Source organism: Kogia breviceps, chromosome 1 (assembly GCF_026419965.1).
Source record: "Kogia breviceps isolate mKogBre1 chromosome 1, mKogBre1 haplotype 1, whole genome shotgun sequence".
Classification (NCBI taxonomy): Eukaryota; Metazoa; Chordata; class Mammalia; order Artiodactyla; family Physeteridae; genus Kogia; species Kogia breviceps.
The window spans coordinates 24,057,725-24,070,330 of NC_081310.1; the positions used below are offsets into that span (position 1 = coordinate 24,057,725).

The 12,606-nt window shown below is 35.7% G+C and overlaps 1 protein-coding gene across 1 annotated transcript in view; it reads left to right on the top strand.

Moving 5' to 3' along the window:
- LOC131759723 (kinesin-like protein KIF28P) overlaps nt 1-12,606 on the top strand; it is an 82,351-nt gene that overhangs the window by 16,268 nt on the left and 53,477 nt on the right. The window contains exon 4 of the mRNA XM_067024362.1: nt 9,663-9,866. Within this exon, the coding sequence (XP_066880463.1) occupies nt 9,663-9,866 (204 nt within the window). The remainder of the gene's footprint in view (nt 1-9,662; nt 9,867-12,606) is intronic.

Genomic DNA, 12,606 nt, shown 5'->3' on the forward strand with positions numbered 1-12,606 from the left:
CTAGAGCAATGAATAAAAAAATCAATCAACAAAAAGATAACTAATGAGTCAAGTGTGGGGAAATGGAATTATGAAACAAACTCAAAATGTGGCAGGAAAAGAGGGAGAGAAAAAACAGAGAGGAGGTGAGACAAATAGAATACAAATAACAAGATGGCAAATTTAATGCCAACCATTGATTATTTTATCAAATGTAAATATGCCAATTAAATGGTACAGATGATCAGATTTGGTAGGAAAAGCTGGATCCAACTACCTCTGTTTACATAAACCCAATTTAAATATAAATAAATAGATATCCATGTAAACACTAAGAGAAAGAAAACTGCAGAGGCTATATTTACATCACACAAAGTAGACTTCAGAACAAGGAATATTTCATAATGATAAAGTAATCAGTTCACTAAGAAGACATACTATCCTAAACGGATATGTACCTAATAACAGAACTTCAAAGTACATGAAACAGAAACCGATAGAAATTGGAGAAATAGACAAATCTACAATTGTGATTGGTGACTTCATCACTCCTCTCTGAGTAACAGAACAAATAACCCCAAATCAATAATATTATAGAAGACCAGAACAATATTATCAACCTAACTGACAATTATAGAACAATTCTACTACCCCCATTCAACCACAGCACTACACACTTTTTTTGAGTGAACATGGAACTTTCTTTATGTTAGATCATATTCTGGATCATTAAACTAGTCTCAATAAGTGTAAGATAACTGAAATCATACAAATTACGTTCTCCAACCACAGTGGAATTAAACTAGAAAGAAATGACAGAAAGGTATTAGGAAACTCCTCAGATATTTAAAAAATAGCAGATTTCTATACAATCCATAAGTCAGGGAATAAACCATAAGGGAAATTAGTAAATATTTTGAACTGAATGAAAATCAAAACATCAAAATTTGTGGGATGCAGCTATAGCAGGGCTTAGAGGAAATTTTATAGCATTAAATGATTATATTAGAGAAGAACAATCTCAGATCAACAGTCTAGGCTTCCACCTAAGAATTTAGAAAAAGAAGAGTATAGACAAAGCAAAAGAGGAAGAAATAAGAAAGATTAACTTAAGACAGTAAAATAATAGATAAAAATCTATTAAAAGCTGGTTCTTTGAAAATAACAATAAAATTGATAAACCTTTAGCCAAATTGATCATCAAGGAAAAAAAGATACAAAGTACCAAGATAAGAAATGAAAGAGAGATGTTACTGCAAATCTTACAGACATTAAAAAAATAATAAGAGGATATTATGAACAACTTAATGCTGATAAATTTTAAAACATAGATGAAATGGACACAGTCTACTGAAGTTCACACAAAAAGAAATAGATAACTCAAGTAGCTCTATATCTATTAAAGAAATTGAATTTATAGTTAAACTTCTCCCCCCAAAAACTAAGCCCAGATGACTTTTCTGTGAATTCTACTAAAGGAAGAAATAATGAGAATTCTAGAAAAAAAAAAAAATTGTAGATGGTAGAAGGACCATTCATTTTCTGAGGCCAATATTACACCAAAACCAGCCAAATACTACAAAAACACTACAGATCAATACCCTTCATAAACATAGGCATAAACAATGTAACAAAACTTTAGCAAATAGAATCCAACAGTATATTTTTAAAAATACATTGTTGTGGGCTTCCCTGGTGGCGCAGTGGTTGAGAGTCCGCCTGCCGATGCAGGGGACACGGGTTCGTGCCCCGGTGCGGGAGGATCCCACATGCCGTGGAGCGGCTGGGCCCGTGAGCCATGGCCGCTGAGCCTGCGCGTCCGGAGCCAAAAAAAAAAAAAAAGAATACATTGTTGTCAAGTGGGACTTCTTTTCCTGGGAATGTGATCAGATGCAGAAAAAGCAATTGACAAAACTCAATACCCAATCATGATAAAATTCTCAGCAAACTTAAAATCGGAGGGAGCCTCCTAGAAATAGAACTTCCCTCAGTACATAGATAACATAACATTTGATGGTGAAACAATGAATATGTTGCCCCTAAGAATGGGGACAAGGCAAGGAGGTCCAATCTCATCATTTCTATACAACATCTACTGCAGGCCCTAGCCAGGGCAGTAAGTCAATTAATAGGAAGTGAATGATATGCAGATTGAAAATGAAGAAGTAAAACTATTTGCAGAAAACGTAATTATCTATGCAAAAAACCCTAAGGAATCCACCCAAAAAGGGAAGAAAAAGCTATTACAGTGAATAAGTGTGTTTAGCAAGGTCAATATACAAAAATTGATAGTATCTCTATTCTAGCAGTGAACAATTGGAAATTAAGATATTAAAATATTTACAATAACATCAAAAGCACAAAATACATGCAAAATCTGTACACTATAAGACATTACTGAGGGCTTCCCTGGTGGCGCAGTGATTGAGAGTCCACCTGCCGATGCAGGGGACACGGGTTCATGCCCCGGTCCGGGAAGATCCCACATGCCGCGGAGCGGCTGGGCCTGTGAGCCATGGCCGCTGGGCCTGTGCGTCCGGAGCCTGTGCTCTGCAACGGGAGAGGCCATAGCAGTGAGACGCCCATGTACCACAAAAAACAAAAACAAAAAAAAACCCGTGACTGAAAGGAAGACTTAAATGAATCAAAAGACTCAACAGGGCTTCCCTGGTGGTGCATTGGTTGAGATTCCGCCTGCCAATGCAGGGGACACAGGTTCGTGCCCCGGTCCGGGAGGATCCCACATGCCGTGGAGTGGCTGGGCCCGTGAGCCATGGCCGCTGAGCCTGTGCGTCCGGTGCCTGTGCTCCACAACAGGAGAGGCCACAACAGTGAGAGGCCCGCGTACCGCAAAAAAAAAAAAAAAAAAAAAAAAGACTCAACATTATTAAGAAGTCAAATTGATCAATAGATTCAAAGAAATCTTAATCAAAATACCAGCAGTAATTTTTTGTAGAAATTGATACACTGTTTCAATAATTTACATGGACTTGTAAAGGACTGACAATAGCCAAAATTATTTTGAAAGAGAATAAAGTTGAAGAACTTAAACTCACTATAGATAGACCTACAGTAATCAAGACATTGTGGTATTGGCTAAAAGACAGAGATAATAGATCAATGGAACAGAATACAGTGTCCAGAGACAGATCCTCATATATCATGAATTGTCTTTTTACAAAGGAGCTGTAATAGGTTGAATAATCTCCCCAAATTTATGTCCACCCAAAGCCTCAAAATGTGACCTTATTTGGAAACAAGATATTTTCAGATGTAATTAGTTAAGATGAGGCCATCCTGGATTAAAGTAAGCCACAAATCCAGTTCTTTTAAGAGGGAAATTTTGACACACAGATACACAGGGAGAATGCCATATGACAATGGGGGCAGAGACTGGAGTGATGGAGCTATAAGCCAAGGAATGCCAAAAACTGCTGGGAGCAACCAGAAGCCAGGAAGAGGCAAGGAAGGATTCCTCCCTACAGCCTTCAGAGAGAGCATGGCATTGTCAGTACCTTGATCTTGGACTTGTAGCCTCCAGAACTGTGAGAGAATAAATTTCTGTTGTTTTTAGTCACCCAGTTTGTGGTAATTTGTTATGGAAGACTAAGCAAACTAATACAGGTGACAACATTTTTCAAAACTAAAGTCTTTGAAAAAATGGTGCTGGAGATATAGGATATCCATATGGAAAAATATGAACTTTGATCCTTTCCTCACACCACATACAAAATGAACTCAAAATAGATCATAGACCTAACTTTTAGAGGTAAAATTATAAAACCTTTAAAAGAAAGGATAGGAGAAAATTGTAGTGATCTTGATTTGGCAAAGATGTCTTAGATAGGACACAGATCATGAAAGAAAATATTTGATAAATGAGACCCATTACAAAAACATTTTGCTCTTTGAGAGATACCAATAAGAACATGAAAAGGTAAGCCATAATGAAAGCAAATATTTGCAAAACATATATATGATAAAGTACCCAAAATATATAATGAATTCTTACAACTTATGGGAAAAAAAGGAAGAAAAGTCATTTTTTTTTAAATGGCAGGGAATTCCCTAGTGAGCCAGTGCTTAGGACTCAGTACTTTCACTGCTGAGGGCCTGGGTTCAATCCCTGGCCTGGGAACTAAGATCCCACAAGCCACATGGCATGGCCAAAATAAAAAGAAAATAGCAAAAAATTTGATCAGAGACCTCACCAATGGAGATATATAAGTTACAACATATCATAAAACCAGTGAAAAAGTGTCCTTTATTAGTCATTAGGGAAATGCAAATTAATACCACAATACTACACATACATGAGAAATGACAAAAATTAAAAACAGACAGTATCAAGTGTTAACATGCATGAATGGAACAACTGGAACTCTAATACAGTGCTATGACCATGTAAAAGATTCAGTTATTTTGGAAAACAGACAGTTTCTTTAAAATTTAAGCATACGTTTAACATATAACCCAGCAATTCGAAGAGAAATAAAAATATATGTTCTCACAAACACCTATATACAAATGTCCATAGCAACTTTATAGGTAATAGTCCCAAACTAGGAACTAAAATATCCATCAACTTGTGAATGGATAAAAAAAATATGATATATTTATAAAATAGAATCCAATTCAGCAATAAAAGGAATTAATGATTATACGTAACAACATGGATGAATCTCAAAGCATTGTAGTAGGTAAAAGAAGTCATATACAGAAGACTGTTCACTATATAATTCCACTTAAATGACAATTCTAGAAAAAACAAAACTATAGTTACAGAAAATAAATCATCAGGGCCTGAAAGTAAGAGGAAGGGCCTAAGTGCAAAGGGGCACAAGAGAACTTTTAAAAAACCTTGATTGTGGTGGTTGTCACATGGCCAAATACATATGTCAAAACTTATGAAACTGTGTGCTTTAAACTGATGAATTTAGTCAATATTAATTTTATGTCAATAAAGAGTTTTTCCCAAGAAGAGTAAAATACCAAGGAATAAATATAGCCAAGGAGGTGAAAGACCTGTACACTGAAAACTATGACACTGATGAAAGAAATTGAAGAAGACACAAATAAATGGGAAAGATATTCTGTGCTCATGGCTTGGAAGAATTAGCATAGTTAAAATGTCCATACTATCCAAAGCAATCCACAGATTCAATGCAATCCCTATCAAAATTCCAATGGCATTTTTCAAAGAAATAGAATGAACAATCCTTAAATTTGTATGGAACCATAAAAGACCCTGAATAGTTAAAGCAATCTTGAGAAAGAAGAACAAAGCTGGAAAAAAAAAAAAAAAAAAAAAGAACAAAGCTGGACACATCACACGTCTTGGTTTCAAACTATATTGCAAAGCTATAGTAATCAAAACAGCATGCTACTGGCATGAAAATGGACACATAGATCAACAGAGTAGAGAGCCCAGAAATAAACCCATGCATATATGGTCAATTAATTTACAACTAAGGAACCAAAAACATACATTGGGGAAAGGACAGTCTTCAATAAATGGTGTTGAGAAAACTGGACAGCTACATGCAAAAGAATAAAACTGGTCCCATACCTTACACCACTTAAAAAAAATGGATTTAAGACTTGAATGTAAGACATGGAACCATAAAACTCTTAGAAGAGAACATAGAGGGTAAGCTCCTAGACCTCAGTCTTGACAATGATATTTTGGATTTTACACCAAAAACAAAAATAAATAAGTGGGAGTACCTCAACCCAAAAAACTTCTGTACTTAAAGAAAACCATCAATGAAATGCAAAGGCAACTTACAGAATAGGAGAAAATATTTACAAATCATATATTAATAAAAGGTTAATATCTAAAATATATAAAGAATTCATATAACTCAATAGTGAAAAGAAATCTGATTTTAAAATGCACAGAGGAATTAAACGGACATTTTCCTCAAAGAAGGTACGCAAACAGCCAACAGATACATAAAAAGGTGCTCAACATCACTAATCATCAGGGAATGCAAATCAAAACCGCAATGTGGGGAATTCCTGGTGGTGCAGTGGTTAAGAATCTGCCTGCCAATGCAGGGGACACGGCTTCAAGCCCTGGTCAGGGAGGATCCCACATGTCGCAGAGCAACTAAGCCGTGTGCCACAACTACTGAGGCTGTGCTCTAGAGCCTGTGAGCCACAACTACTGAAGCCTGCATGCCTAGAGCCTGTACTCCACAAGAGAAGCCACCGCAATGAGAAGCCTGCACACTACAACGAAGACTAGCCCCTGTTTGCCCCAACTAGAGAAGCCTGCATGTAGCAACAAAGACCCAACAGCCAAAAATAAATAAATAAATAAAGTAATTAATTAAATAAACCCCACAACGTGTGTCACCTCACACCCATTAGAATGACCATCATTGAAAATGACAAGAGATAAGTGTTAGTGAGGGTGTGGAGAAAAGGGAACCCTTGTGCACTGTTGGTGGGAATGTAAATTGGTGCAGACACTATGAAAGGCAGTATGGAGGTTCCCCTCAAAATTAAAAATGGAACTACCATGTGATCCAGCAATCCCACTTCTGACTGTTTATCCAAAGAAAATGAAATCACTATCTTGATAAGATATCTGCACCCCCATATTCATTGCAGTATTATTTACAGTAGTCAAGACATGGAAACAACCTAAGTGTTCATCGACAGACGAATGGATAAAGAAAATGTATATATACATACATACACAATGGAATATTATTCAGCCATAAAAAGAAGGAAATCCTGCCATTTGCAACACATGGATGGACCTCAGGGGCATTATACCAAGTGAAATAAGTTGGACAGAAAAAGACAAATACTATATGATCTCACTTGGAATCTTTTTTAAAAATGAACTTTTAGATACCAAGAACAGATTGGTTGTTGCCAGAAGCAGGGGTTAATGTTGGGTGTTGGATTTGAAGGGGGTGAGGGTGTGACACGGATGAAATGGGTGAAGGTCATCAAAAGCTACAAACTTCCAGTAAGGTAAATAAGTCCTGGGGATGTAATGTACAGCATGGTGATAAACAGGCAGACCTCATTTTATTGTGCTTTTCTTTATTGTGCTTTGCAGATACAGTGTTGTTGTTGTGGGGTTTTTTCTTTTTCTTTTCTTTCTTTCTTTTTTTTAAAAACAAATTGAAGGTTTGTGGCAATCCTGTATCAAGCAAGTCTATTGGTACCATTTTTACAACGTTGCTCACTCCATGTCTCTGTGTCACATTTTGGTAACTCTCCCAGTATTTCAAATTTTTCTTTCTATTTCTCATGGTGATCTGTGATCAGTGATCTTTGATGTTACTATGCAAAAAGATTATGAAGGCTCAGATGATGGTTAGCATTGTTGAGCAGTAAAATATTTCTAAATTATGATGTATACATTGTCTTTTTAGACATCATGCTATTGCACACTTAATAAATTACAGTATAGTGTAAACATAATTTTTATATGCATTGGGAAAAACAAAAACTGTTTGTGACTCACTTTATTGCATTATTTGCTTTATTGTGATGGTGTGGAACTGAACCCACAGTATCTCTGAGGTATACCTGTAGTTAACAATACAGTATTGTATATTTGAAAGTTGCTGAGAGAGTAGATCTTAAAAAGTTCTCATCACAAGAAAAAAAATTGGGGGAATTCCCTTGTGGTCCAGTGGTTAGGACTCTGTGCTCTCACTGCTGAGGGCCCAGGTTTGATCCCTGGTTGGGGAACTAAGATCCCACAAGCCACACCACATGGCCAAAAAACTAAAAAACAAACAAACAAAAACTCTGTGAATTAAATTTATTTTGGTAATTATTTCTCAATATATACATATATCAAATCATTATGCTGTACATTTGAAACTAATATAATGTTATATGTCAATTCTATCTCAGTTTTTTAAAAGATAGTTTTAAAAGACTGCAAGAACTGTGCTATAAAGAGACTTGATTAACTTTGTCAACAGCTTTCCCTCTCATCCTCCCTATCTTTTGTTGACCACCTATTAAGATACTGCAGAATTATATATATACACTATTATATTACATTATATATTACATTATATTACATTATATTATATTATATTACATTATATATTACATTATATATATACACTATACTGTAGTGTAGGAAAATGTTTCATGTAGTTGATTATAGGATGAAGAGCAGGAAGAAAGTAGAAATGTAGCTCTGTGACTTCTTGTCTTACCTAATATGCAAATCACTGACACCCAAAAGAGATTTCAATGGAAAACTATACAGAAAACTCTACAGCTAACAAAATTTACAGAATGATTCTATTCTTTAAGATTTTGTTTATTTAATAAAATTCTATGTTGCTTGTTTGAAGTTTTCAATTCATAAAAATTGGCAATAAAAGCATTTTCCCCAAATCTCCAAATAGCACAGAGGAAAAAAAGATAGCAAAACCAGTTACTTTACTAAGCTTAGTGAGCACTCCTTAGGTTCAGCTAATAGCTCCTATGGTAGAGTGGATATCTATTACATAAATACATATTTCTGGTAAAAGTATGGTCTCAATGTTCTGGGAAACCACTGGCCAGATTCCACATTTTAAGCCTAGAGCTCCCCCAAACACTTATAGTGTAATATTTTTATTCCTTTCTCATGAGAAATGAATAGTGTAAGAAAATTGGTTATTGCCTATTGTCCTTATATAAATCACACTACATTGGTATGTGCATCTTTCCCAGAAATAAAAATTATATAAATTACACAGATGTATATATTACAACAAATGGAGTGTATAATGCTTACTTACTATTTTTTTTTTTTTTTTTGGTACGCGGGCCTCCCACTGTGTGGCCTCTCTCGTTGCGGAGCACAGGCTCTGGACGCACAGGCTCAGCGGCCATGGCTCACAGACCCAGCTGCTCCGCGGCATGTGGGAGCTTCCCGGACTGGGGCACGAACCCGTGTCCCCTACATTGGCAGGCGGACTCTCAACCACTGCGCCACCAGGGAAGCCCTTTACTATTTTATTGATATTAGAGAACAGAAAAGAATATACACTTTGAAACAGCTTCAAATAAGAGAATTATTCCTGGCTATGGCAATAACAGGTAATATCTCTCATATTATAGATAACATAATAGATAATAATAGATAATCAGATGATAGATAATAAAAGCCAGACTGCATCTTCTCTTTCAAGCAATTGTGGGCACATGGGTGCACATGTATGTGTGTGTGTTGGCTTCAGAACCACTAGGTCTTGTTAATAAAAAAAAAAAGAAAGAAGGTTCAGCAGCAGTGAGTTAAAATTAGTGTAGGAATTTTGTGACGTTGTTTGGATTAAAGAATACAGAGAAAGAAGAAAACACTTTGACTGGTCTGTGTCCCTCGGTGCCTTGAAATTTTTGTCTAATTGCTGAATTTTAAAGACCCAGCCCATGTTTTGTCAAGTCTATAAAATACTCAAATCCATTACTGATGAATACTGGCTAGCTGAAGATCCATGGTGATTTGTGGTGATCAGTGTTTTCCAAACTGACAAATCCCTTTTTGGTTGCCAGCTTTATTTCACTGGTTCTGAGATAGCATCTGAGTCATATTTCAAGTAAGTCATATGATACTAATTAAGGTGGAACTCACCAAAACCAGAATATTAGATTTTAAGAGTACTGTGAAAAGTCAGTGCTGAACTTGATGCCTGTCGTCTTCTTTCCAGAGAGATGTTTTCCACGATCTTGGCAGGGGAATTCTGGACAGTGCCTGGCAAGGCTATAATACTACTCTCCTGGCTTATGGCCAAACTGGTTCTGGAAAAAGCTATTCCGTGATTGGGTTTGGGGCAAACAAGGGTATCATTCCAAATGTGTGTGAAGAGATATTTCAAGCAATTGAGAACCCAGAGAAAAATCAAGAATACCAGGTATGTATTATTCTAGAACACTTATTTAAGGAATTTTTTTTTTCATTTTGCAAATTCTCTGCCCCCAATGAAAGTTATCGGCATCTCTGTTTTAGGATAATGTTAATTTTCCATACCAAAATCTTTACATGATTACAAAATCAAGTTATAGCTAAATAAAATGTTGAATTTTTCTGGTTCTATGGAGGCAAACCCAAGGAGATATTTTTAAAAGGCATTTTGAGTACCATAGAAACAGGCATGCTGACAATAGCAAGGGATCATTGTTGAGGCTTATAACACAAAACCTTAGCTAACTCAAGTCTCTGGTTCCCTTTGCTACCCTCTCCTACCAAGATTGTGGGTGTGTTATCATCTTAATTAATTTATTTTTATTCCTAAATAAAGAATGTTATTTTGTTTCTTAATTATCCCAGCATAGTTTCTTACATGCCCTAGCATAGAAAGCCCAAGAAGGTGAAAGACCTGTGCACTGAAAGCTATAAGACACTGATGAAAGAAATTGATGAAAACACAGATAAATGGATGTACATCCTGTGTTCATGGATTGGATGAATTAATATTGTTAAAATGTCCATATTACCCAAAGCAATCTACTAATTCAATACAATCTCTATCAAAATTCCAATGGCATATTTCACAGAAGTAGAACAATTCTAAAATTTGTATATAACCACAAAAGATCCCAAATAGCTAAAACAATCTTGAGAAAGAAGACCAAAGCTGGAAGCATCACACCCCCTGATTTCAAACTATACTACAAAGCTATAATAATAAAAATCAGTATGGTACTGACACAAAAACAGGCACAGAGATCAATAGAACAGAACTGAGAACCAGAAATAAACACACACACATGGATGATTAATTTATGACAAAGGAGCAAAGAACATGCAATGAGGAAAGGACAGTCTCTTCAATAAATGGTGTTAGGAAAACTGGACAACCACATGCAAAAGAATGGAATTAGACCACTATATTACACCATACACAAAAATTTACTCAAAATGAATTAAAGACTTGAATGTAAGTTTTGAAACCATCAACATCCTAGAAGAAAACATAGGCAGTAACCTCAATGAAATCAGTCTTTGCGATGTTTCTGTGGCTCTGACTCCATTGTAGTTTTGATTTGCATTTCTCTAATAGTGATGTTGAGCAGCTTTTCATGTGCCTCTTGACCATCAGTATGTATTCTTTGGAGAAATGTCTATTTAGGTCTTCTGCCCATTTTTTGATTGGGTTTTTTAAAAAAATATTGAGCTGCATGAGCTGTTTATATAGTTGGAGGTTAATCCTTTGTCCGTTAATTCATTGGCAAATGTTTTCTCCCATTCTGAGGGTTGTCTTTTCATCTTGTTTATAGTTTATTTTGAAGTGCAAAAGCTTTTAAGTTTCATTAGGTCCCATTTGTTTATTTTTGTTTTTATTTTCATTACTCTAGCAGATGGGTCAAAAAAGATCTTACTGTGATTTATTTCACAGAGTGTTCTTCCTGTGTTTTCCTCTAAGAGTTTTACAGTCTTACATTTAGGTCTTTAATTCATTTTGAGTTTATTTTTGTGTATGGTGTTAGGAAGTGTTCAAATTTCATTCTTTTACATGTGGCTGTCCAGTTTTCCCAGCACCTTCTCTGAAGAGACTGTCTTTTCTCCATTGTATATCCTTGCCTCCTTTGTCATAGATTAGTTCACTGTAGGTGCGTGGGTTTATCTCTGGGTTTTCTATCATGTTCCATTGATCTCTATTTCTGTTTTTGTGCCAGTACCATATTGTCTTGATTACTGTAGCTTTGTAGTATAGTCTGAAGTCAGGGAGTCTGATTCCTCCAACTCCGTTTTTTCCCTCAAGATTTCTTTGGCTATTCGGGGCCTTTTTTGTCTCCATACAAATTTTAAGATTTTTGTTCTAGTTCTGTAAAAAAATGCCACTGGTAATTTGATAGGGATTGCATTGAATCTGTAGACTGCTTTGGGTAGTATAGTCATTTTCACAATATTGATTCTTCCAATCCAAGAACATGGTATATCACTCCATTTGTTTGTGTCATCTTTGATTTCTTTCATCAGAGTCTTATAGTTTTCTGAGTACAGATATTTTACCTCCTTAGGTAAGTTTATTCCTAGGTATTTTATTCTTTTTGTTGCAATGGTGAATGGGATTGTTTCTTTAATTTCTCTTTCTGATCTTTCGTTGTTAGTGTATAGGAATGCAAGAGATTTCTGTGCATTAATTTTGTATCCTGCAACTTTATCAGATTCATTGATTAGCTCTAGTAGTTTTCCGGTGGTGTCTTTGGGATTCTCTATGTATAGTATCATGTCACCTGCAAACAGTGACAGTTTTACTTCTTCTTTTCCAATTTGTATTCCTTTTATTTCTTTTTCTTCTCTGATTGCTGTGGCTAGGACTTCCAAAATTATGTTGAATAATAGTGGTGAGCATGGACATCCTTGTCTTGTTCCTGATCTTAGAGGAACTGTTTTCAGTTTTTCACAATTGAGAATGATGTTTACTGTGGATTTGTCCTATATGGCCTTTATTATGTTGAGGTAGGTTCCCTCTATGCCCACTTTCTGGAGAGTTTTTACCATAATTGGGTATAACGCTTGTCACAAGCTTTTTCTTCATCTATTGAGATGATCATATGGTTTTTCTCCTTGAATTTGTTAATATGGTGTATCGCATTGATTGATTTGCATATATTGAAGAATTCTTGCATCCCTGGGATAAATCCCAC